This window comes from Oncorhynchus gorbuscha, linkage group LG23 (genome assembly GCF_021184085.1).
Source record: "Oncorhynchus gorbuscha isolate QuinsamMale2020 ecotype Even-year linkage group LG23, OgorEven_v1.0, whole genome shotgun sequence".
In the NCBI taxonomy this organism is placed as follows: domain Eukaryota; kingdom Metazoa; phylum Chordata; class Actinopteri; order Salmoniformes; family Salmonidae; genus Oncorhynchus; species Oncorhynchus gorbuscha.
The window spans coordinates 1,759,632-1,787,240 of record NC_060195.1 but is presented as its reverse complement, the minus strand read 5'-3'; the positions used below and the strand labels follow the sequence as shown (position 1 = coordinate 1,787,240).

At 44.7% G+C, this 27,609-nt stretch overlaps 2 protein-coding genes across 3 annotated transcripts; one reads left to right on the top strand and one right to left on the bottom strand.

The window, feature by feature from the left end:
* Positions 1 to 440: 440 nt before the first annotated feature.
* LOC124011118 (glutamine amidotransferase-like class 1 domain-containing protein 3, mitochondrial) lies at positions 441 to 6,695 on the top strand. Of its 2 annotated transcripts, XM_046324162.1 has the most exons (7): positions 472 to 559; positions 831 to 856; positions 1,423 to 1,535; positions 2,740 to 2,911; positions 5,425 to 5,626; positions 5,890 to 6,155; positions 6,199 to 6,695. In XM_046324162.1, exons 3-6 carry the CDS (start codon positions 1,428 to 1,430, stop codon positions 6,080 to 6,082), a joined length of 675 nt encoding a protein of 224 aa, XP_046180118.1. In that variant the 5' UTR covers positions 472 to 559; positions 831 to 856; positions 1,423 to 1,427; the 3' UTR covers positions 6,083 to 6,155; positions 6,199 to 6,695. The 2 variants fall into 2 exon arrangements, with proteins under 2 accessions (XP_046180117.1, XP_046180118.1); XM_046324161.1 differs by lacking the exon at positions 831 to 856 and having other exon boundaries at positions 441 to 559.
* Positions 6,696 to 15,693: 8,998 nt separating this feature from the next.
* On the bottom strand, positions 15,694 to 22,102 carry LOC124011568 (phytanoyl-CoA dioxygenase domain-containing protein 1-like). Its single transcript, XM_046325025.1, has 6 exons — positions 21,994 to 22,102; positions 19,375 to 19,561; positions 18,309 to 18,400; positions 17,745 to 17,884; positions 16,129 to 16,233; positions 15,694 to 15,777 (listed from the first exon to the last, which is right to left on the bottom strand). The coding sequence occupies exons 1-6, from the start codon at positions 22,100 to 22,102 to the stop codon at positions 15,694 to 15,696; spliced, it is 717 nt and encodes a 238-aa protein (XP_046180981.1).
* Between the last annotated feature and the right edge of the window lie 5,507 nt (positions 22,103 to 27,609).

Here is a 27,609-nt window from a genome sequence, read left to right as displayed (position 1 = left end):
ATATGGCCCACCTAGCTGACTATGACTGAGATATGGCCCACCTAGCTGACTATGACTGAGATATGGCACACCTGTCTGTAAATACAAACTGTGTTTATTGTCGTCTTCGCTATACTGTCTTTAAATAAATTATTCTGTAGACTGATAATCTACACAGTATTTTCATCAATACTGACACACTGACACTATCCATCCATCCATCCATCCATCCATCCATCCATCCATCCATCCATCCATCCATCCATCCATCCATCCATCCATCCATCCATCCATCCATCCAATGTCTTAGAGATGTCAGAATGACTAAGCAGATTTAACATTGGCCAAACAGAGGAAGGCAGCAGCAGTTTCCCTTTCCCTTCCCTGCATCAGTCCTGTCATGACCTCACCGTACAAAGCTGTAACCCAGACCACACCTCTGTGGGCGGGGCCAGGGCAGCCTGGGCAGGAAGGGTATAAAGCCAGTAGGATTCCAGTTTCACTACAACAGGAGACAGCAGGTAGGAGAAGACGCCACAGACGCAACAGACCATATACTACTGTAGTGTACCTTTACAAGGTGAGAGAACTACTACTGCTGCTAGTAAACTAGTAGTCTACTTCCCTATTACGTCAGTATTCATGTTGTATTTAGAGTTGGAAATGTGAACATTGTGGTTTTAGGATGGAAATGTGGTAACGTTCTTTGTCTTTTATACACAACACAACAGCAATACTTTTATGTAGACTTGCAACATTTACAATATTTATAATGATCGGTGAACTGATGCTTATCTAAATCTCTGTGCTTTCTGTTCCTTTACACCGACTCTACTCTCCCTCCACTCAAGTTCCTGTTTCTGTCTGCCTCTACCAGTTGTTGTTGACTAGAAACATAGAGAGAGAGGGAGGGAAGAAGGGGAGAGGAGAGAGACAGAGAAAGAAAGGGAGTGAGGGAGGGAGGCAGAGAGAGAAAGAGACAGAGAGTGAGAGAGAGAGAGAGAGAGAGAGAGAGAGAGAGAGAGAGAGAGAGAGAGAGAGAGAGAGAGAGAGAGAGAGAGAGAGAGAGAGAGAGAGAGAGAGAGAGAGAGAGAGAGAGAGAGAGAGAGAGAGAGAGCGGGTGTTTCCTGTGTTGTTTGTAACCTGGAAACAGTCCTCCAGGAATAGGGAATAGGGTACAATTTGGGAGGCAAGCCTTGGTTTACCTGACATTACATTGACCAATCAATCTGGTTTTTGTAACATTACACACGGACACTCAGCTATGTGGTGTATGTAACCTGCCCCTCCATGTGCAGTGAGGTGCATTGATGGTAAAACAAGGGGGTTTGTAAGGACAAAGTCTGGGGAACAGTTTAATCAAACTGCTGTTAGTGATATCCCTGTCTCCATTCTGTTGTTCTGGTCTAACTCCAGACCATATGGTGTGTGTGTGTGTTGCAGGAGTCATGGTGAAGTGTGTAGCCGTAATTCTGTCAGGGTGTGGAGTCTATGATGGGACTGAGGTCCACGAGGCGTCAGCTGTACTGGTCCACCTCAGCAGGGCTGGAGCTAAGGTAAGGGTGGTCTACATTAGGGTTAGGGGCTAAGGTAAGGGTGGTCTACATTAGGGCTAGAGCTAAGGTAAGGGTGGTCTACATTAGGGTTAGGGGCTAAGGTAAGGGTGGTCTACGTTAGGATTAGGGCCTAAGGTATGGGTGGTCTACATTAGGGTTAGGGCCTAAGGTAAGGGTGGTCTACATTAGGGTTAGGGCCTAAGGTAAGGGTGGTCTACATTAGGGTTAGGGCCTAAGGTAAGGGTAGTCTACATTAGGGTTAGGGGCTACGGTAAGGGTGGTCTACATTAGGGTTAGGGCCTAAGGTAAGGGTAGTCTACATTAGGGTTAGGGGCTAAGGTAAGGGTGGTCTACATTAGGGTTAGGGCCTAAGGTAAGGGTAGTCTACATTAGGGTTAGGGGCTAAGGTAAGGGTGGTCTACATTAGGGCTGGAGCTAAGGTAAGGGTGGTCTACTCCCTCCTCTCACCTCCTCTCCTAACCCCCCCTCTTCACTCCTCTCCTCTCCTCCACCCTCCTCCGCCTCCCCATCCTCTCCTCTCTTCTCTTCTCCTCCCCCTCTCCTCCCCCTCTTTCCCGCCCCCTCCTCCCCCTCCTCACTCCTCCTCTCTTCTCCTCCCCCTCTCCTCCCCCTCTTCTCCCTCTTCCCCCTCCTCTCTTCTCCTCCCCCTCCTCCCTCCTCTCACCTCCTCTCCTAACCCCTCAACCGCCTCCTCTTCACTCCTCTCCTCTCCTCCACCCTCCTCCGCCTCCCCATCCTCTCCTCTCCTCTCTTCTCTTCTCCTCCCCCTCTCCTCCCCCTCTCCTCCCCCTCTTTCCCGCCCCCCACCTCCCCCTCCTCACTCCTCCTCTCTTCTCCTCCCCTCTCCTCCCCTCTTCCCCCCCCTCTTCCCCATCCTCTCTTCTCCTCCCCTCCTCCATCCTCTCACCTCCTCTCCTAACCCCTCAACCGCCTCTTCTTCACTCCTCTCCTCCACCCTCCTCCGCCTCACCATCCTCTCCTCTCCTCTCTTCTCTTCTCTTCTCCTCTCCCTCTCCTCCCCCTCTCCTCCCCCTCCTCACTCCTCCCTCTCTTCTCCTCCCCCTCTCCTCCCCTCTTCCCCGCCCCCCTCCTCCCCCTCCTCACTCCTCCTCTCTTCTCCTCCCCCTCTCCTCCCCCTCTTCCCCTCCCCCGCCTCCCCTTCCTCTCCCCTTCCCTCTCCCAGGTCCAGATGTTTGCCCCCAACGTGGACCAAATGCATGTAGTGAATCACTGTGAGGGGAAACCCACAGCTGAGAAACGCAACGTCCTGGAGGAGAGTGCTCGAATCGCCCGCGGCGATGTGTCTGACCTTGCCAAGCTAGAGATCACCGCCTTCGACGCCCTCGTTATCCCAGGTGAGCATTACTCCTTCATCTAGCACCAGCACATTGATAATATGATACTGGTACTGACTAACACAGTCCTGTCTTTATCTTTTATCAGTAAACACTTTATCATCTCTCCTTTATTCTATATCTTTGTTACTATATCATCTCTCCTTTATTCTATATCTCTGTTACTATATCATCTCTCCTTTATTCTATATCTCTGTTACTATATCATCTCTCCTTTATTCTATATCTCTGTTACTATATCATCTCTCCTTTATTCTATATCATCTCTCCTTTATTCTATATCTCTGTTACTATATCATCTCTCCTTTATTCTATATCTCTGTTACTATATCATCTCTCCTTTATTCTATATCATCTCTCCTTTATTCTATATCTCTGTTACTATATCATCTCTCCTTTATTCTATATCTCTGTTACTATATCATCTCTCCTTTATTCTATATCATCTCTCCTTTATTCTATATCTCTGTTACTATATCATCTCTCCTTTATTCTATATCTCTGTTACTATATCATCTCTCCTTTATTCTATATCATCTCTCCTTTATTCTATATCTCTGTTACTATATCATCTCTCCTTTATTCTATATCTCTGTTACTATATCATCTCTCCTTTAATCTATATCATCTATCCTTTATTCTATATCTCTGTTACTATATCATCTCTCCTTTATGCTATATCTCTGTTACTATATCATCTCTCCTTTATTCTATATCTCTGTTACTATATCATCTATCCTTTATTCTATATCTCTGTTACTATATCATCTCTCCTTTATTCTATATCTCTGTTACTATATCATCTCTCCTTTAATCTATATCTCTGTTACTATATCATCTCTCCTTTATTCTATATCTCTGTTACTATATCATCTCTCCTTTATGCTATATCTCTGTTACTATATCATCTCTCCTTTATTCTATATCTCTGTTACTATATCATCTCTCCTTTATTCTATATCTCTGTTACTATATCATCTCTCCTTTATTCTATATCATCTCTCCTTTATTCTATATCTCTGTTACTATATCATCTATCCTTTATTCTATATCTCTGTTACTATATCATCTCTCCTTTATTCTATATCTCTGTTACTATATCATCTCTCCTTTATTCTATATCTCTGTTACTATATCATCTCTCCTTTATTCTATATCTCTGTTACTATATCATCTCTCCTTTATGCTATATCTCTGTTACTATATCATCTCTCCTTTATTCTATATCTCTGTTACTATATCATCTCTCCTTTATTCTATATCTCTGTTACTATATCATCTCTCCTTTATTCTATATCTCTGTTACTATATCATCTCCCCTTTAATCTATATCATCTCTCCTTTATGCTATATCTCTGTTACTATATCATCTCTCCTTTATGCTATATCTCTGTTACTATATCATCTCTCCTTTATTCTATATCTCTGTTACTATATCATCTCTCCTTTATTCTTTATCTCTGTTACTATATCATCTCTCCTTTTATGCTATATCTCTGTTACTATATCATCTCTCCTTTATTCTATATCTCTGTTACTATATCATCTCTCCTTTATTCTATATCTCTGTTACTATATCTCTGTTACTATATCATCTCTCCTTTATTCTATATCTCTGTTACTATATCATCTCTCCTTTATTCTATATCTCTGTTACTATATCATCTCTCCTTTATTCTATATCTCTGTTACTATATCATCTCTCCTTTATTCTATATCTCTGTTACTATATCATCTCTCCTTTATTCTATATCTCTGTTACTATATCATCTATCCTTTATTCTATATCTCTGTTACTATATCATCTATCCTTTATTCTATATCTCTGTTACTATATCATCTCTCCTTTATTCTATATCTCTGTTACTATATCATCTCTCCTTTATTCTATATCTCTGTTACTATATCATCTATCCTTTATTCTATATCTCTGTTACTATATCATCTATCCTTTATTCTATATCTCTGTTACTATATCATCTATCCTTTATTCTATATCTCTGTTACTATATCATCTATCCTTTATTCTATATCTCTGTTACTATATCATCTCTCCTTTATTCTATATCTCTGTTACTATATCATCTCTCCTTTATTCTATATCTCTGTTACTATATCATCTATCCTTTATTCTATATCTCTGTTACTATATCATCTATCCTTTATTCTATATCTCTGTTACTATATCATCTATCCTTTATTCTATATCTCTGTTACTATATCATCTCTCCTTTATTCTATATCTCTGTTACTATATCATCTCTCCTTTATTCTATATCTCTGTTACTATATCATCTATCCTTTATTCTATATCTCTGTTACTATATCATCTATCCTTTATTCTATATCTCTGTTACTATATCATCTATCCTTTATTCTATATCTCTGTTATTATGTCATCACTCTTTCACTATGACTTCATTTCAATCTTTCTACTCCCACCAACCCCAAACAAAACAAAACCACTGGTCTCCGCGGTTCTCCTCTCAACTGAACTGTGTTGTGTTTTGCAGGTGGTTTTGGCGTGGCTAAAAATCTGTCTGACTGGGCTGTGAAGGGGAAGGAGTTCACGGTTCAACCCCAAGTAGAGAAGCTGATTAAGGGGTTCCACGCTGCAGGCAAGCCCCTGGCTATGTGCTGCATCTCCCCTGTCCTAGCTGCTAAGGCTCTGCCGGGGTGTGAGGTCACCGTGGGACAGGACAAGGAGTGTGAGAGGTGAGTTACAATGTCTCAGGTGTGTGTGTGTGTGTGTGTGTGTGTGTGTGTGTGTGTGTGTGTGTGTGTGTGTGTGTGTGTGTGTGTGTGTGTGTGTGTGTGTGTGTGTGTGTGTGTGTGTGTGTGTGTGTGTGTGTGTGTGTGTGTGTGTGTGTGTGTGTGTGTGTGTGTGTGTGTGTGTGTGTGTGTGTGCTTATATGTTTTAACAGGACAAAGCAGTATGTTTTTAACCCTGCTGCTTTTCTTCTCCCTCCTGCCACTAGATGGCCCCATGCCCAGACGGCAACTTCCATGAAGGAGCTGGGCTGTAAACACGTGAATAAGAAAGTGGGGGAGGTCCACATCGATGTGAAGAACAAGCTGGTCACCTCCTCCGCCTTCATGTGTAACGCTCCCATACACGAGGTGTTTGACGGGGTGGGCGTCATGGTTACAGAACTGCTCAAACTGGCCTAGGACACGTCTGAGATTCAGAATACTGATTAGCTGTGCTTCTCAAAAGTCACCCTGTTCCCTTTATAGTGCTGATGTGATCTTCCCAAAAGGCACCCTGTTCCCTTTATAGTGCTGATGTGATCTTCTCAAAAGACACCCTGTTCCCTTTATAGTGCTGATGTGATCTTCTCAAAAGATACCCTGTTCCCTTTATAGTGTCGATGTGATCTTCTCAAAAGGCACCCTGTTCCCTTTATAGTGCTGATGTGATCTTCTCAAAAGACACCCTGTTCCCTTTATAGTGTCGATGTGATCTTCTCAAAAGGCACCCTGTTCCCTTTATTGTGTTGATGTGATCTTCTCAAAAGACACCCTGTTCCCTTTATAGTGCTGATGTGATCTTCTCAAAAGACGGGAATCGGGAGCCATTTGGGAAGTGACCTCACAATCATGTTTGTTGTTGTTGTTGTTGTTGTTGTTGTTGTTTGTTTACCTGGAGACCCTCCTGATTGGAATGTAATGGACAGAAGAAGCAGAAGAAGACGGTGTTTCTGTTGCTTCATCTGTCTGACTGTGGGATGACTTGTGTTTTTATCAACATCGTAATAAAACTCAAACCAAATTCTAAAAATGGCCCATTTTGGATTGCCTCTTATCTACATGTCATCCCCTTATACCATAGTTTGTACATCTCAATTGTCAGTAGAAACCACAGTTGTTAAAGCAAGTCAGCCATATCAGCTATGTTTTTAAAGGCAGTAAATGAGGCTGAATGAGGCTCAGTAACCTGGGGGCTCAGTCACCTGGGGGCTCAGTCACCTGGGGGCTCAGTCACCTGGGGCTCAGTCACCTGGGGGCTCAGTCACCTGGGGGCTCAGTCACCTGGGGCCTAGTCACCTGGGGGCTCGGTCACCTGGGGGCTCGGTCCCCTGGGGGCTCAGTCACCTGGGGCCTAAGTCACCTGGGGGCTCAGTCACCTGGGGCTCAGTCACCTGGGGGCTCAGTCACCTGGGGGCTCAGTCACCTGGGGCCTAGTCACCTGGGGGCTCAGTCACCTGGGGGCTCGGTCCCCTGGGGGCTCAGTCACCTGGGGCCTAAGTCACCTGGGGGCTCAGTCACCTGGGGCTCAGTCACCTGGGGCCTAGTCACCTGGGGGCTCAGTCACCTGGGGGCTCGGTCACCTGGGGGCTCAGTCACCTGGGGCCTAGTCAACTGGGGGCTCAGTCACCTGGGGGCTCAGTCACCTTCAAATCGAATCAAATCAAATCAAATCAAATGTATTTATATAGCCCTTCGTACATTAGCTGATATCTCAAAGTGCTGTACAGAAACCCAGCCTAAAACCCCAAACAGCAAGTAATGTAAGTGTAGAAGCACGGTGGCTAGGAAAATCTCCCTAGAAAGGCCAAAACCTAGGAAGAAACCTAGAGAGGACCCAGGCTATGTGGGGTGGCCAGTCCTCTTCTGGATGTGCCGGGTGGAGATTATAACAGAACATGGACAAGATGTTCAAATGTTCATAAATGACCAGCATGGTCAAATAATAATAATCACAGGCAGGGCAGTTGAAACTGGAGTAGCAGCACTGCCAGGTGAACTGGGGACAGCAAGGAGTCATCATGTCAGGTAGTCCTGAGGCATGGTCTTAGGGCTCAGGTCCTCCGAGAGAGAGAAAGAAAGAGAGAAAGAGAGAATTAGAGAGCGCATACTTAAATTCACACAGGACACCGGATAGGACAGGAGAAGTACTCAGATATAACTGACCCTAGCCCCCGACACAAACTACTGCAACATAAATACTGGAGGCTGAGACAGGAGGGGTCAGGAGACACTGTGGCCTCATCCGAGGACACCCCGGACAGGAGAGGGCCAAACAGGAAGGATATAACCCCACCCACTTTGCCAAAGGACAGCCCCTACACCACTAGAGGGATATCTTCAACCACCAACTTACCATCCTGAGACAAGGCCGAGTATAGCCCACAAAGACCTCCGCCACGGCACAACCCATGGGGGGGGGCGCCAACCCAGACAGGAAGATCACATCAGTGACTCAACCCACTCAAGTGACGCACCCCTCCTGGGATGGTATGAAAGAGCCGTAGTAATTCAGTGACTCAGCCACTGTAATAGGGTTAGAGGCAGAGAATCCCAGTGGAAAAAGGGGAACCGGCCAGGCAGAGACAGCAAGGGCGGTTCGTTGCTCCAGAGCCTTTCCGTTCACCTTTACACTCCTGGGCCAGACTACACTCAATCATATAGAGATATAGAGATATAGAGATGAGTCTTCAGTAAAGACTTAAAGGCTGAGACTGAGTCTGCGTCTCTCACATGGGTAGGCAGACCATTCCATAAAAATGGAGCTCTGTAGGAGAAAGCCCTGCCTCCAGCTGTTTGCTTAGAAATTCTAGGGACAATTAGGAGGCCTGCGTCTTGTGACCGTAGCGTACGTGTAGGTATGTACGGCAGGACCAAATCGGAAAGATAGGTAGGGGCAAGCCCATGTAATGCTTTGTAGGTTAGCAGTAAAACCTTGAAATCAGCCCGAGCCTTAACAGGAAGCCAGTGTATTGAGGCTAGCACTGGAGTAATATGATCAAATGTTTTGGTTCTAGTCAGGATTCTAGCAGCCGTAATTAGCACTAACCATGTGTATGTAATAAATAAAATGTGAATTGATTTGATGTGATTTGTCATGGAAAGAGTAGGTGTTCTTAATATTTTGTACACTCAGTGTATGTGATGTATTATCATTAACGGTTACATTTTATTGATAACATACATTAGAACTCTCTTGGTGAAGTCCACAGGACTGAACATTAGCATCACCAACACATACAGATCAGTGGTAACTCTACAATTCACTGGAAAAGGCAATGCACACCGGGAAATTATACTCGAGGTGTGCCTTATTGGGGCATGGCTTTCAAATGGTTATTTTTGGCCACCCGTGAGAGGCAGTGTTGTATCACTTTAACTGGTCTATGCTTGCGCTAATTTACATGTTATAATGTCTGCTGCTAGTTCTGATGTCTTAAATGTTTACATAAGAGCATGTAGCAATAAAGACTTGTGAGTGTAGTTTGTAATGTCCTTAACTCAACATTGACCTTGTCAAGAAATACGGACCTCTTGATGTAGTGTTTAAAACTACTATATGAGGTGTTATTGTAGAACTCCATTGGGGTAAACAATAAACACTTCCTGGTGTTAAAACTACTATATGAGGTGTTATTGTAGAACTCCATTGGGGTAAACAATAAACACTTCCTGGTGTTAAAACTACTATATGAGGTGTTATTGTAGAACTCCATTGGGGTAAACAATAAACACTTCCTGGTGTTAAAACTACTATATGAGGTGTTATTGTAGAACTCCATTGGGGTAAACAATAAACACTTCCTGGTGTTAAAACTACTATATGAGGTGTTATTGTAGAACTCCATTGGGGTAAACAATAAACACTTCCTGGTGTTAAAACTACTATATGAGGTGTTATTGTAGAACTCCATTGGGGTAAACAATAAACACTTCCTGGTGTTAAAACTACTATATGAGGTGTTATTGTAGAACTCCATTGGGGTAAACAATAAACACTTCCTGGTGTTAAAACTACTACATGAGGTGTTATTGCATAACACTGAAAGTGTTAATGGGTAACACTGACAAAGTGTAACAGCATCAGCACTGAGTACAGTGTTAATGTAACACTCAAAAGTTTGGTGTATAGACACTGGCCCAATTTGAAATGTAACACTGTTAGGGTTCATGTGAACAAGGCAAGTCAGTTAAGAACAAATTCTTAATTACAATGACGGTCTAAAACTACTATGCTGGGGTGTTATTGTGGGACTCCCAATCACAGCTGGTTGTGATACAACAATAAACCGCTGCTCCACTCAGGAGCCTGTTGATTTAACACTGAAGAATTTGTTATGCGCTCATATTGTACTGTCACTAAGTTTAATCATATTTATAGAAATGTGAAAACTTTAGTAAGTCGTTTATCATTTGATTTAGAAATAATATCCGTCATTTCAAGCCCTATTGCCCCAGTTTTGTTGAATCTGAAGAAATCTATGATTTTCATAATATTTGTACAATGTACATCAGCAATTTCTAGCTATTTTAACCAGGAAGGGATTTCCTTTCTAAACAGCATGTTATTGTTTGTAGCCTCCTCATGAAAAATAATGATGTTTGGGTAAGTTTATTTAGGTGGAAATCTACATTTTGCCCTTTCTTTCAACTGGTTAAAATCCCAATCCCAGATTTTTTTACAAATGAAACATAGTTTGCTGTGACTTACAAAGTAAGGCCCACCAAGTTCCACAGAGAAAGATGCAAGTGTCTTGTGAGATGGTTTATTCAACACATAAAACACAATCAGACACATGAAGAGGTAATATAGCATGACGTCCCAGATACATTAGTTTACATGTTCATACAGCATTTAATTTGTCCTCCATTCACATTTTATACATGTAATTATTATCATTATCACTAAAACAGGAGATGGACTCTAGATCAGCTCAGGTCATCCTCAGAGTGGCTTTCCTTTTGTTCACTCTACAGAAACAGAGATGGACTCCTGCCCTATGGACCGTTCTGGTTCACTCTACAGAAACAGGAGATGGACTCCTGCCCTATGGACCGTTCTGGTTCACTCTACAGAAACAGGAGATGGTCTTGCCCTATGGGCCGTTCTGGTTCACTCTACAGAAACAGGAGATGGTCTAGCCCTATGGGCCGTTCTGGTTCACTCTACAGAAACAGGAGATGGACTCCTGCCCTATGGGCCGTTCTGGTTCACTCTACAGAAACAGGAGATGGACTCCTGCCCTACGGGCTGTTCTGGTCCACTCTACAGAAACAGGAGATGGACTCCTGCCCTATGGGCCGTTCTGGTTCACTCTACAGAAACATGAGATGGACTCCTGCCCTACGGGCCGTTCTGGTTCACTTACAGAAACATGAGATGGACTCCTGCCCTATGGGCCGTTCTGGTCCACTCTACAGAAACAGGAGATGGTCTCCTGCCCTATGGGCCGTTCTGGTTCACTCTACAGAAACATGAGATGGACTCCTGCCCTACGGGCCGTTCTGGTTCACTCTACAGAAACATGAGATGGACTCCTGCCCTTTCTTGTAGCCACTCTCAGAAACAGGAGATGGTCTCCTTGGGCCGTTCTGGTTCACTCTACAGAAACATGAGATGGACTCCTGCCCTTTCTGGTTCACTGGTTACAGAAACATGAGATGGACTCCTGCCCTACGGGCCGTTTTTTACAAAGAAACATGAGATGGACTCCTGCCCTATGGCCCGTTCAAGTTCACTACAGAAACAGGAGATGGACTCCTGCCCTATGGGCCGTTCTGGTTCACTCTACAGAAACAGGAGATGGACTCCTGCCCTATGGGGTGTTCTAGTTCACTCTACAGAAACAGGAGACATGTTCATACAGCATTTAATTTTCACTCATACAGAAACATGAGATGGACTCCTGCCCTACGGGCCGTTTGGTTACTCTACAGAAACATGAGATGGACTACGGGCCGTTCTAGTTCACTCTACAGAAACATGAGATGGACTCCTCAGAGTGGCGTTCTGGTTCACTCTACAGAAACATGAGATGGACTCCTGCCCTATGGGCCGTTCTGGTTCACTCTACAGAAACATGAAACAGTCCACTCTACAGAGGAGATGGACTCCTGCCCTATGGACCGTTCTGGTTCACTCTACAGAAACAGGAGATGGTCTCCTGCCCTATGGGCCGTTCTGGTTCACTCTACAGAAACAGGAGATGGACTCCTGCCCTATGGGCCGTTCTGGTTCACTCTACAGAAACAGGAGATGGACTCCTGCCCTACGGGCTGTTCTGGTCCACTCTACAGAAACAGGAGATGGACTCCTGCCCTATGGGCCGTTCTGGTTCACTCTACAGAAACATGAGATGGACTCCTGCCCTATGGGCCGTTCTGGTTCACTCTACAGAAACATGAGATGGACTCCTGCCCTACGGGCCGTTCTGGTTCACTCTACAGAAACATGAGATGGACTCCTGCCCTATGGGCCGTTCTGGTCCACTCTACAGAAACAGGAGATGGTCTCCTGCCCTATGGGCCGTTCTGGTTCACTCTACAGAAACATGAGATGGACTCCTGCCCTACGGGCCGTTCTGGTTCACTCTACAGAAACATGAGATGGACTCCTGCCCTACGGGCCGTTCTGGTTCACTCTACAGAAACATGAGATGGACTCCTGCCCTATGGGCCGTTCTGGTTCACTCTACAGAAACAGGAGATGGACTCCTGCCCTATGGGCCGTTCTGGTTCACTCTACAGAAACAGGAGATGGACTCCTGCCCTATGGGGCGTTCTGGTTCACTCTACAGAAACAGGAGATGGACTCCTGCCCTACGGGCCGTTCTGGTTCACTCTACAGAAACATGAGATGGACTCCTGCCCTACGGGCCGTTCTGGTTCACTCTACAGAAACATGAGATGGACTCCTGCCCTACGGGCCGTTCTGGTTCACTCTACAGAAACATGAGATGGACTCCTCGTTCTGGTTCACTCTACAGAAACATGAGATGGACTCCTGCCCTATGGGCCGTTCTGGTTCACTCTACAGAAACATGAGATGGACTCCTGCCCTACGGCCGTTCTGGTCCACTCTACAGAAACAGGAGATGGACTCCTGCCCTATGGGCCATTCTGGTTCACTCTACAGAAACAGGAGATGGACTCCTGCCCTATGGGCCGTTCTGGTTCACTCTACAGAAACAGGAGATGGACTCCTGCCCTATGGGCCGTTCTGGTTCACTCTACAGAAACAGGAGATGGACTCCTGCCCTACGGGCCGTTCTGGTTCACTTTACAGAAACAGGAGATGGACTCCTGCCCTATGGGCCGTTCTGGTTCACTCTACAGAAACAGGAGATGGACTCCTGCCCTATGGACCGTTCTGGTTCACTCTACAGAAACAGGAGATGGACTCCTGCCCTATGGACCATTCTGGTTCACTCTACAGAAACAGGAGATGGACTCCTGCCCTATGGACCGTTCTGGTTCACTCTACAGAAACAGGAGATGGACTCCTGCCCTATGGACCGTTCTGGTTCACTCTACAGAAACAGGAGATGGTCTCCTGCCCTATGGGCCGTTCTGGTTCACTCTACAGAAACAGGAGATGGACTCCTGCCCTATGGGCCGTTCTGGTTCACTCTACAGAAACAGGAGATGGACTCCTGCCCTACGGGCTGTTCTGGTCCACTCTACAGAAACAGGAGATGGACTCCTGCCCTATGGGCCATTCTGGTTCACTCTACAGAAACAGGAGATGGATTCCTGCCCTATGGGCCTTTCTGGTTCACTCTACAGAAACAGGAGATGGATTCCTGCACTACGGGCCGTTCTGGTTCACTCTACAGAAACAGGAGATGGACTCCTGCCCTATGGGCCGTTCTGGTTCACTCTACAGAAACAGGAGATGGATTCCTGCCCTATAGGCCTTTCTGGTTCACTCTACAGAAACAGGAGATGGATTCCTGCCCTATGGGCCGTTCTGGTTCACTCTACAGAAACAGGAGATGGACTCCTGCCCTACGGGCCGTTCTGGTTCACTCTACAGAAACAGGAGATGGACTCCTGCCCTACGGGCCATTCTGGTTCACTCTACAGAAACAGGAGATGGTCTCCTGCCCTACGGGCCGTTCTGGTTCACTCTACAGAAACAGGAGATGGTCTCCTGCCCTACGGGTCGTTCTGGTTCACTCTACAGAAACAGGAGATGGACTCCAGCCCTACGGGCCGTTCTGGTTCACTCTACAGAAACAGGAGATGGTCTCCTGCATTACGGGCCGTTCTGGTTCACTCTACAGAAACAGGAGATGGTCTCCTGCACTACGGGCCGCTCTGGTTCACTCTACAGAAACATCAGATAGACTCCATCCCGACCCAGTCCAACCCAGCCCGACCCAGTCCAACCCAGTCCAACCCAGATACTGTGAGCTCCACCGGTATTGGGACAGTGACACATGCTGTACGGTTCTAAATACTTCTACATGGACGTTACCATGACGATATATAGTCCTGAATTAATAATGACGAGGGAGAAAGTAAAAAAAGTTAAATGCACACATCATACACCGAAAACAGAGGTTAGCATTTTATTTCATACCCCCAAGACATGCTAACCTCTCACCATTACAATAACAGGGGAGATTAGCATTTTATATAAACCCCCAAGACATGCTAACCTCTCACCATTACATTAACAGGGGAGGTTAGCATTTTATTTCATACCCCCAAGACATGCTAACCTCTCACCATTACAATAACAGGGAGGTTAGCATTTTATTTCATACCCCCAAGACATGCTAACCTCTCACCATTACAATAACAGGGGAGGTTTGCATTTTATTTCATACCCCCAAGACATGCTAACCTCTCACCATTACAATAACAGGGGAGGTTAGCATTTTATTTCATACCCCAAGACATGCTAACCTCTCACCATTACAATAACAGGGAGGTTAGCATTTTATTTCATACCCCCAAGACATGCTAACCTCTCACCATTACAATAACAGGGAGGTTAGCATTTTATTTCATACCCCCAAGACATGCTAACCTCTCACCATTACAATAACAGGGGAGGTTAGCATTTTATATCATACCCCCAAGACATGCTAACCTCTCACCATTACAATAACAGGGGAGGTTAGCATTTTATATCATACCCCCAAGACATGCTAACCTCTCACCATTACAATAACAGGGGAGGTTAGCATTTTATATCATACCCCCAAGACATGCTAACCTCTCACCATTACAATAACAGGGGAGGTTAGCATTTTTGGAGAGTATGATGTTTTTGTCTGTAAGGTTCTCACTCATTATTAATCAAGATTCAGTCAGGATTATCCGTAATCATGATAACATCCACGTTAATGTAGAAGTGTTTAGAAACATAGTCGATTCTAATCTCCATTATTTAACATGTCTATTGGGCACAAAATAATCTGAAACTCAACCAAAACAAACAACAAATGCATCCAACAAGTTTGTAGAGTCACAAGATTGATATAGTTAATGCTATGAACATGGGACCAAATACTAAACTTTTGACTACTGTAATACATAGAAGTGAATTTGTCCCAGTACTTTTGGTCTCCTAATATGGGGGGCTATATACAAAAAGTGATTTTTAAACCGTTCATCCGATATCATCAAGGTGAACACAGCAGTAAGTCATCAAGGTGAACACAGCAGTAAGTCATCAAGGTGAACACAGCAGTAAGTCATCAAGGTGAATACAGCAGTAAGTCATCAAGGTGAACACAGCAGTAAGTCATCAAGGTGAACACAGCAGTAAGTCATCAAGGTGAACACAGCAGTAAGTCATCAAGGTGAACACAGCAGTAAGTCATCAAGGTGAACACAGCAGTAAGTCATCAAGGTGAACACAGCAGTAAGTCATCAAGGTGAACACAGCAGTAAGTCATCAAGGTGAACACAGCAGTAAGTCATCAAGGTGAATACAGTATCATTAGGTTCCTCTAAGTATCAGACAGTAATACGGTAATGGGATCTCTATGGATATGGTTGTAGTTGTTCTGTAAGGCTCATCACAGCAAGGTGGAGAAGTGACTGAACTGGTCTGATCCACTGGCCATCACTGTAGCATGGAAACGCCTGGGACGGTCTGGGTCCTGCAGAGAGAGAGAGAGAGAGAAACATAGGGTAGACACAGGTAGAGACATATCTACAGTAGTTCTCACCTGTATAGGGTAGATACAGGTAGAGACATATCTACAGTAGTCCTCACCTGTAAAGGGTAGACACAGGTAGAGACATATCTACAGGAGTTCTCACCTGTAAAGGGTAGATACAGGTAGAGACATATCTACAGTAGTCCTCACCTGTAAAGGGTAGATACAGGTAGAGACATATCTACAGTAGTTCTCACCTGTAAAGGGTAGATACAGGTAGAGACATATCTACAGTAGTTCTCACCTGTAAAGGGTAGGCACAGGTAGCGACATATCTACAGTAGTTCTCACCTGTATAGGGTAGGCACAGGTAGGGACGTATCGGATCACGAAGCCACAGCGTCTCTTCTGGGATGTGTTGGGGTCACTGGCGTGGACCAGGAACCCATCATGGATCTGATAACCATCAACATTAAATCACAATCCAAAATGGCACCTTGATTCTTATTGTTTGTACAGGACAATTGGTGAGAAACACAATATGGTTGTAGAAGAAAAGAGAATAGAGTGTATTTCCCTGTAATACAGAATGTCCAGTAGGACTTGGGATGGGAAGCTCACTGTAATACAGAATGCCCAGTAGGACCTGGGATGGGAAGCTCCCTGTAATACAGAATGTCTAGTAGGACCTGGGATGGGAAGCTCCCTGTAATACAGAATATACAGTAGGTGTTATGCTGGTGAATGAGGACCCAAAAGTGACTTAACAGAAACAGAGTCTTTATTCCAGTCTTTAACAAAAAACGATAATCCTGGATATTATCTCAGGTAAAGTCAAAACAGGAAAACTGAAATCCTCTCGTCTGTAGAGAGGAACGACTGGAGACGCGACCACAGACTGCAGGTCGCTTCGGGAAGGCGCAGGCCGTAGCTGATATAGATACCTGCTCACACGCAGCATCTGAAGAAGGCAAAAACACGACAGGACGGAACAAGGACACAGAACAGCAAACATCAAACAATGATCCGACAAGGACAGAAGCGGAAACAGAGGGAGAAATAGGGACTCTAATCAGAGGGCAAAATAGGGGACAGGTGTGAAAGAGTAAATGAGGTAGTTAGGAGAATGAGGAACAGCTGGGAGCAGGAACGGAACGATAGAGAGAGAGAGCGAGAGAGGGAGAGAGGGAGGGGGAGAGAGAGGGATAGAAAGAGGGAAAGAACCTAATAAGACCAGCAGGGGGAAACGAATAGAAGGGGAAGCACAGGGACAAGACATGACAATCAATGACAAAACATGACAGTAGGACTTGGGATGGGAAGCTCCCTGTAATACAGAATGTCCAGTGGGACTTGGGATGGGAAGCTCACTGTAATACAGAATGCCCAGTAGGACCTGGGATGGGAAGCTCACTGTAATACAGAATGTCCAGTAGGACCTGGGATGGGAAGCTCCCTGTAATACAGAATGTCTAGTAGGACCTGGGATGGGAAGCTCCCTGTAATACAGAATGTCCAGTAGGAATTGGGATGGGAAGCTCACTGTAATACAGAATGCCCAGTAGGACCTGGGATGGGAAGCTCACTGTAATACAGAATGTCTAGTAGGACCTGGGATGGGAAGCTCCCTGTAATACAGAATGTCCAGTAGGAATTGGGATGGAAAGCTCCCTGTAATACAGAATGTCCAGTAGGAATTGGGATGGGAAGCTCACTGTAATACAGCATGTCCAGTAGGAATTGGGATGGGAAGCTCACTGTAATACAGAATGTCCAGTAGGAATTGGGATGGGAAGCTCACTGTAATACAGAATGTCCAGTAGGAATTGGGATGGGAAGCTCACTGTAATACAGAATGTCCAGTAGGAATTGGGATGGGAAGCTCCCTGTAATACAGAATGTCTGTTTGCTGACATTTGTTGTTCTTAAAAAGACAAGAATCCCCGTAGGGGGGCAGTGTGACTTACAGACATCTGCCCAGCCAGCAGGGGGCAGAGTAGAGCGCTATCCGTTTGCACCAGCTCCTCAGGGATCTCCTGGTTGACTGACAGCATGTTTCCGGGGCGGGAGGCGAGTTGGTGGGGCAGCATGCCAGAGCAGTGGCTTCCTGGAGGAGGAGGGGGAAGAGGGGAGGGGGAGACAGGACAGAGGAGAGGAGAGAGAGGAGAGGAGAGGAGAGGAGAGGAGAGAGGAGAGGGAGAGGAGAGAGGAGGAGAGGAGAGGAGAGGAGAGGAGAGGAGAGGAGAGAGAGGAGAGGAGAGTGAACACTTTTACTAACCACACAGACTCTAGTCTTCTGTTTGTCTATGAAAGGACATCTTATCACAGTCATTTACTGCAGTCATTTCATGCTAGAATGACAGAAAGAGGCTTTCAGACCATTAACTGTACCTGGCTAAATGCAGATACATATTTTGAGGAGACATTGACGTATTTATTTATCTAGTTGTGGCACCAATTAGAACTGAACTGGCCGTTTCTGGAAACAAAATGATTGGGTGAGTTTTAGGTGGTCAGGGGAGCTGCAGTACCTGGGATGACCTTCAGGGCTCCGTTTTCTGCCAGTGAGTCGTCTAGAGCCAGCCACACCGACAGGACTGGACCCCCAGCTATTCCCCAGTACCTGGAGGAATCAGACAGCTGCTGAGTAAATACTTGTTATTACTCAAAACGTACTGTAGTAGTAGGACTGGTGTAGTAGTAGTAATATTGTAGTAGTATTGTGGTAGTAGTAGCTGTAGTATTGTAGTTGTAGTAGTTGTACTGTAGTAGTGGGACTGGTGTAGTAGTAGTAATATTGTAGTAGTATTGTGGTAGTAGTAGCTGTAGTATTGTAGTTGTAGTAGTTGTACTGTAGTAGTGGGACTGGTGTAGTAGTAGTAATATTGTAGTAGTATTGTGGTAGTAGTAGCTGTAGTATTGTAGTTGTAGTAGTTGTACTGTAGTAGTACGACTGGTAGGACTGGTGTAGTAGTAGTAATATTGTAGTAGTATTGTGGTAGTAGTAGCTGTAGTATTGTAGTTGTAGTAGTTGTACTGTAGTAGTAGGACTGGTAGGACTGGTGTAGTAGTAGTAATATTGTAGTAGTATTGTGGTAGTAGTAGCTGTAGTATTGTAGTTGTAGTAGTTGTACTGTAGTAGTAGGACTGGTAGGACTGGTGTAGTAGTAGTACTATTGTAGTAGTATTGTGGTAGTAGTAGCTGTAGTATTGTAGTTGTAGTAGTTGTACTGTAGTAGTAGGACTGGTAGGACTGGTGTAGTCATCACAGTTGCAAATGAGAACTTGTTCTCAACTAGCCTACCTGGTTAAATAAAGGTGAAAGTAGTATTGTAGTAGTGTTGTGGTAGTAGTAGCTGTAGTATTGTAGTAGTAGTAGTTGTACTGTAGTAGTATGACTGGTGTAGTAGTAGTAATATTGTAGTAATATTGTGGTAGTAGTAGCTGTATTGTATTGTAGTTGTAGTATTGTAGTAGTAGTAGTAGCTGTAGTATTGTAGTTGTAGTAGTAGTAGCTGTAGTATTGTAGTTGTAGTAGTTGTACTGTAGTAGTAGGACTGGTGTAGTAGTAGTAATATTGTAGTAATATTGTGGTACTGTGTGGCTGTGGGGTGGGGTGTGGGGGTTGTTGGGTACTTGCAGATGAAGCGTGAGTCTAGCAGGATGACATCAGAGCCCAGGATGGACTGTACCACCTGTAGGATGTGGGGGTGTTTGGCCAGGCCCATCACCCAGGGGTACTGCAGGTGCACATTGTGGAGACTGTACTGGGTATACTCCTCACCTGAAGTCAGGTAAACACAGGTAGATATCAGTCAATACAGGTAGATATAATTCAATACAGGGAGAAACAGATAGATTGAATTCAATACAGGTAGGTTTCCTTCAATACAGGTAGACAAAGGTAGATATCATTCAATACAGATAGGTATCATTCAATACAGGTAGATATCATTCAATACAGATAGGTATCATTCAATACAGGTAAATATCATTCAATACAGGTAGGTATCATTCAATACAGGTAGATACCATTCAATACAGGTAGATATAATTCAATACAGGTAGATATCATTCAATACAGGTAGATATCATTCAATACAGGTAGATATCATTCAATACAGGTAGATATAATTCAATACAGGTAGATATCATTCAATACAGGTAGATATCATTCATTACAGATAGACACAGGTAGATATCATTCAATACAGGTAGATATCATTATAGTATATCATTCAATACAGGTAGATATCATTCAATACAGGTAGATATCATTCATTACAGATAGACACAGGTAGATATCATTCAATTACAGGTAGGTATCATTCATTCAATATAGGTAGATATCATTCAATACAGGTAGATACTATTCAATACAGGTAGATATCATTCAATACAGATAGATATAATTCAAAACAGGTAGATATCATTCAATTACAGGTAGATACATATAGATATCATTCAATACAGGTAGATAGATATAATTCAATACAGGTAGATACTCATTCAATACAGGTAGATATCATTCAATACAGGTAGATATAATTCAAAACAGGTAGATATAAATTCAAAACAGGTTAGATTCATTCAATACAGGTAGATATCATTCAATACAGGTAGATAGGTAGATATCATTCAATACAGGTAGATATCATTCAATACAGGTAGATATCATTCAATACAGGTAGATATCATTCATAACAGATAGACACAGGTAGATATCATTCAATACAGGTATATACATATAGATATCATTCAATACAGATAGATATGATTCAATACAGGTAATTACCATTCAATACAGGTAGATATAATTTAAAACAGGTAGATATCTTTCATTACAGGTAGATACCGGTAGATATCATTCAAAACAGGTAGATATCATTCAATACAGGTAGATACATATGAATATCATTCAATACAGGTAGATATCGTTCAATACAGGTAGATATCATTCAATACAGGTAAACAGAGTTAGATATAATTCAATACAGGTAGATACCATTCAATACAGATAGATATCATTCAATACAGATAGATATCATTCAGACAGAGGTAGATATAATTCAATACTGGTAGACAGAGTTAGATGTAATTCAATACAGATAGACAGAGTTAGATGTAATTCAATACAGATAGACAGAGGTAGATATAATTCAATACAGATAGACAGAGTTAGATGTAATTCAATACAGATAGACAGAGTTAGATGTAATTCAATACAGATAGACAGAGTTAGATGTAATTCAATACAGGTAGACGAGTTAGATGTAATTCAATACAGAGAGACAGAGTTAGATGTAATTCAATACAGATAGACAGAGTTAGATGTAATTCCATACAGATAGACAGAGTTAGATGTAATTCAATACAGATAGACAGAGATAGATCTGTACAATACAGGTAGACAGAGTTAGATGTAATTCAATACAGATAGACAGAGTTAGATGTAATTCAATACAGGTAGAGATAGATGTAATTCAATACAGAGAGACAGAGTTAGATGTAATTCAATACAGATAGACAGAGTTAGATGTAATTCCATACAGATAGACAGAGTTAGATGTAATTCAATACAGATAGACAGAGTTAGATGTAATTCAATACAGATAGACAGAGTTAGATGTAATTCAATACAGATAGACAGAGATAGATCTGTACAATACAGGTAGACAGAGTTAGATGTAATTCAATACAGATAGACAGAGTTAGATGTAATTCAATACAGGTAGACCGAGTTAGATGTAATTCAATACAGAGAGACATAGTTAGATGTAATTCAATACAGATAGACAGAGTTAGATGTAATTCAATACAGATAGACAGAGTTAGATGTAATTCAATACAGATAGACAGAGTTAGATGTAATTCAATACAGATAGACAGAGTTAGATGTAATTCAATACAGATAGACAGAGTTAGATGTAATTCAATACAGATAGACAGAATGTAATTCAATACAGATAGACAGAGTTAGATGTAATTCAATACAGAGAGACAGAGTTAGATGTAATTCAATACAGATAGACAGAGTTAGATGTAATTCAATACAGATAGACAGAGTTAGATGTAATTCAATACAGATAGACAGAGTTAGATGTAATTCAATACAGATAGACAGAGTTAGATGTAATTCAATACAGATAGACAGATGAAGTTAACATTCCCTAACCCCACCCCCCCTCCTCCTCCTCCTCATCCCCCTCCACTCACCAAACTCTCTCTCCAGGTGGTTGAAGGCCTGTCTGGCCTCCCTCAGCTCTGTGTTGTCTAGGACCGGTACGGCAGAGAGGAATCCCTGCTGGTTGTAACGTTCCTTCATCTGACACGTTGACACACTCATCTCTGGGATGGCTGCTGTACACGCCAGTCCTGACTGCGTCAACTCCACTGGGTGAAGGCTGTTTTTATAACCTGGAAAGAGAGGGAGAACAGAGAGACAAAGGGAGTGTGTCTCTGAGTTGTGCCCAGGCCATAAACAGGCGTCCTAACATAGGTATTTCTGTTTATCTCTCTCTCTCTCTCTCTCTCTCTCTCTCTCTCTCTCTCTCTCTCTCTCTCTCTCTCTCTCTCTCTCTCTCTCTCTCTCTCTCTCTCTCTCTCTCTCTCTCTCTCTCTCTCTCTCTCTCTCTCTCTCTCTCTCTCTCTCTCGTGGCTGAGTTAGTCACAACATGAGACAGGGGATCTCATGTTAACCAGAGCCCTAATGGAATAGACAGGGGGTCTCATGTTAACCAGGGCCCTAATGGAATAGACAGGGGGTCTCATGTTAACCAGAGCCTTAAGGGAATAGACAGGGGGTCTCATGTTAACCAGAGCCCCAATGGAATAGACAGGGGGTCTCATGTTAACCAGAGCCCTAAGGGAATAGACAGGGGGTCTCATGTTAACCAGAGCCCCAAGGGAATAGACAGGGGTCTCATGTTAACCAGAGCCCTAAGGGAACAGACAGGGGTCTCATGTTAACCAGAGCCCTAAGGGAATAGAAAGGGGGTCTCATGTTAACCAGAGCCCTAAGGGAATAGACAGGGGTCTCATGTTAACCAGAGCCCCAATGGAATAGACAGGGGGTCTCATGTTAACCAGAGCCTTAAGGGAATAGACAGGGGGTCTCATGTTAACCAGAGCCTTAAGGGAATAGACAGGGGTCTCATGTTAACCAGAGCCCCAATGGAATAGACAGGGGGTCTCATGTTAACCAGAGCCTTAAGGGAATAGACAGGGGGTCTCATGTTAACCAGAGCCCTAATGGAATAGACAGGGGGTCTCATGTTAACCAGAGCCCTAAGGGGATAGACAGGGGGTCTCATGTTAACTAGAGCCCTAAGGGAATAGACAGGGGGTCTCATGTTAACCAGAGCCCTAAGGGAATAGACAGGGGTCTCATGTTAACCAGAGCCCTAAGGGAACAGACAGGGGGTCTCATGTTAACCAGAGCCCTAAGGGAATAGACAGGGGGTCTCATGTTAACCAGAGCCCTAAGGGAATATACAGGGGTCTCATGTTAACCAGAGCCCCAATGGAATAGACAGGGGGTCTCATGTTAACCAGAGCCTTAAGGGAATAGACAGGGGGTCTCATGTTAACCAGCGCCCTAAGGGAATAGACAGGGGGTCTCATGTTAACCAGAGCCCTAAGAGAATAGACAGGGGTTCTCATGTTAAGCAGAGCCCTAAGGAATAGACAGGGGTCTCATGTTAACCAGAGCCCTAAGGGAATAGACAGTGGTCTCATGTTAACCAGAGCCATAAGGGAATAGACAGGGGGTCTCATGTTAACCAGAGCCCTAAGGGAATGGACATGGGGTCTCATGTTAACCAGAGCCCTAAGGGAATAGACAGGGGTCTCATGTTAACCAGAGCCCTAATGGAATAGACAGGGGGTTTCATGTTAACCAGAGCCTTAAGGGAATAGACAGGGGGTCTCATGTTAACCAGAGCCCTAAGGGAATAGACAGGGGGTCTCATGTTAAACAGAGCCCTAAGGGAATAGACAGGGGGTCTCATGTTAACCAGAGCCCTAAGGGAATAGACAGGGGGTCTCATGTTAACCAGAGCCCTAAGGGAATAGACAGGGGGTCTCATGTTAACCAGAGCCCTAAGGGAATAGACAGGGGTCTCATGTTAACCAGAGCCCTAAGGGAATAGACAGGGGTCTCATGTTAACCAGAGCCCTAATGGAATAGACAGGGGTCTCATGTTAACCAGAGCCTAAGGGAATAGACAGGGGGTCTCATGTTAACCAGAGCCCTAAGGGAATAGACAGGGGTCTCATGTTAACCAGAGCCCTAAGGGAACAGACAGGGGTCTCATGTTAACCAGAGCCCTAAGGGAATAGACAGGGGGTCTCATGTTAACCAGAGCCCTAAGGGAATATACAGGGGTCTCATGTTAACCAGAGCCCCAATGGAATAGACAGGGGGTCTCATGTTAACCAGAGCCTTAAGGGAATAGACAGGGGTCTCATGTTAACCAGCGCCCTAAGGGAATAGACAGGGGTCTCATGTTAACCAGAGCCCTAAGGGAATAGACAGGGGTTCTCATGTTAAGCAGAGCCCTAAGGAATAGACAGGGGGTCTCATGTTAACCAGAGCCCTAAGGGAATAGACAGGGTCTCATGTTAACCAGAGCCATAAGGGAATAGACAGGGGGGTCTCATGTTAACCAGAGCCCTAAGGGAATGGACATGGGGTCTCATGTTAACCAGAGCCCTAAGGGAATAGACAGGGGTCTCATGTTAACCAGAGCCCTAATGGAATAGACAGGGGGTTTCATGTTAACCAGAGCCTTAAGGAATAGACAGGGGTCTCATGTTAACCAGAGCCCTAAGGGAATAGACAGGGGGTCTCATGTTAAACAGAGCCCTAAGGGAATAGACAGGGGTCTCATGTTAACCAGAGCCCTAAGGGAATAGACAGGGGTCTCATGTTAACCAGAGCCCTAAGGGAATAGACAGGGGGTCTCATGTTAACCAGAGCCCTAAGGAATAGACAGGACAGGGTCTCATGTTAACCAGAGCCCTAAGGAATAGACAGGGGTCTCATGTTAACCAGAGCCCTAATGGAATAGACAGGGGGTCTCATGTTAACCAGAGCCCTAAGGGAATAGACAGGGGTCTCATGTTAACCAGAGCCCTAAGGGAATAGACAGGGGTCTCATGTTAACCAGAGCCCTAAGGGAATAGACAGGGGTCTCATGTTAACCAGAGCCCTAAGGGAATAGACAGGGGGTCTCATGTTAACCAGAGCCCTAATGGAATAGACAGGGGTCTCATGTTAACCAGAGCCCTAAGGGAATAGACAGGGGGTCTCATGTTAACCAGAGCCCTAAGGGAATAGACAGGGTCTCATGTTAACCAGAGCCCTAAGGGAATAGACAGGGGGTCTCATGTTAACCAGAGCCCTAAGGGAATAGACAGGGGTCTCATGTTAACCAGAGCCCTAATGGAATAGACAGGGGTCTCATGTTAACCAGAGCCTTAAGGGAATAGACAGGGGGTCTCATGTTAACCAGAGCCCTAATGGAATAGACAGGGGTCTCATGTTAACCAGAGCCCTAAGGGAATAGACAGGGGGTCTCATGTTAACCAGAGCCCCAAGGGAATAGACAGGGGTCTCATGTTAACCAGAGCCCTAAGGGAACAGACAGGGGTCTCATGTTAACCAGAGCCCTAAGGGAATAGAAAGGGGGTCTCATGTTAACCAGCGCCTTAAGGGAATAGACAGGGGGTCTCATGTTAACCAGAGCCCTAAGGGAATAGACAGGGGGTCTCATGTTAACCAGAGCCCTAAGGGAATAGACAGGGGTCTCATGTTAACCAGAGCCCTAATGGAATAGACAGGGGGTCTCATGTTAACCAGAGCCCTAATGGAATAGACAGGGGGTCTCATGTTAACCAGAGCCCTAATGGAATAGACAGGGGGTCTCATGTTAACCAGAGCCTTAAGGGAATAGACAGGGGGTCTCATGTTAACCAGAGCCCTAATGGAATAGACAGGGGGTCTCATGTTAACCAGAGCCCTAAGGGAATAGACAGGGGGTCTCATGTTAACCAGAGCCCCAAGGGAATAGACAGGGGTCTCATGTTAACCAGAGCCCTAAGGGAACAGACAGGGGTCTCATGTTAACCAGAGCCCTAAGGGAATAGAAAGGGGGTCTCATGTTAACCAGCGCCTTAAGGGAATAGACAGGGGGTCTCATGTTAACCAGAGCCCTAAGGGAATAGACAGGGGGTCTCATGTTAACCAGAGCCCTAAGGGGATAGACAGGGGGTCTCATGTTAACTAGAGCCCTAAGGGAATAGACAGGGGGTCTCATGTTAACCAGAGCCCTAAGGGAATAGACAGGGGTCTCATGTTAACCAGAGCCCTAAGGGAATAGACAGGGGTCTCATGTTAACCAGAGCCCTAAGGGAATAGACAGGGGGTCTCATGTTAACCAGAGCCGTAAGGGAATAGACAGGGGTCTCATGTTAACCAGAGCCCCAATGGAATAGACAGGGGGTCTCATGTTAACCAGAGCCTTAAGGGAATAGACAGGGGGTCTCATGTTAACCAGAGCCTTAAGGGAATAGACAGGGGGTCTCATGTTAACCAGAGCCCTAATGGAATAGACAGGGGGTCTCATGTTAACCAGAGCCCTAAGGGAATAGACAGGGGTCTCATGTTAACCAGAGCCCTAATGGAATAGACAGGGTTCTCATGTTAACCAGAGCCCTAAGGGAATAGACAGGGGGTCTCATGTTAACCAGAGCCCTAAGGGAATAGACAGGGGTCTCATGTTAACCAGAGCCCTAAGGGAATAGACAGGGGGTCTCATGTTAACCAGAGCCCTAAGGGAATAGACAGGGGTCTCATGTTAACCAGAGCCCTAAGGGAATAGACAGGGGTCTCATGTTAACCAGAGCCCTAATGGAATAGACAGGGGTCTCATGTTAACCAGAGCCTTAAGGGAATAGACAGGGGTCTCATGTTAACCAGAGCCCTAAGGGAATAGACAGGGGTCTCATGTTAACCAGAGCCCTAAGGAATAGACAGGGGTCTCATGTTAACCAGAGCCCTAAGGGAATAGACAGGGGTCTCATGTTAACCAGAGCCCTAAGGAATAGACAGGGGTCTCATGTTAACCAGAGCCCTAAGGGAATAGACAGGGGGTCTCATGTTAACCAGAGCCCTAATGGAATAGACAGGGGGTCTCATGTTAACCAGAGCCCTAAGGGAATAGACAGGGGGTCTCATGTTAACCAGAGCCCTAAGGGAATAGACAGGGGTCTCATGTTAACCAGAGCCCTAAGGGAATAGACAGGGGTCTCATGTTAACCAGAGCCCTAAGGGAATAGACAGGGGTCTCATGTTAACCAGAGCCCTAAGGGAATAGACAGGGGGTCTCATGTTAACCAGAGCCCTAAGGGAATAGACAGGGGTCTCATGTTAACCAGAGCCCTAAGGGAATAGACAGGGGGTCTCATGTTAACCAGAGCCCTAAGGGAATAGACAGGGGGTCTCATGTTAACCAGAGCCCTAATGGAATAGACAGGGGGTCTCATGTTAACCAGAGCCCTAAGGGAATAGACAGGGGGTCTCATGTTAACCAGAGCCCTAATGGAATAGACAGGGGGTCTCATGTTAATAGACAGGGGGTCTCATGTTAACCAGAGCCCTAAGGGAATAGACAGGGGGTCTCATGTTAACCAGAGCCCTAAGGGAATAGACAGGGGTCTCATGTTAACCAGAGCCCTAAGGGAATAGACAGGGGTCTCATGTTAACCAGAGCCCTAAGGGAATAGACAGGGGGTCTCATGTTAACCAGAGCCCTAATGGAATAGACAGGG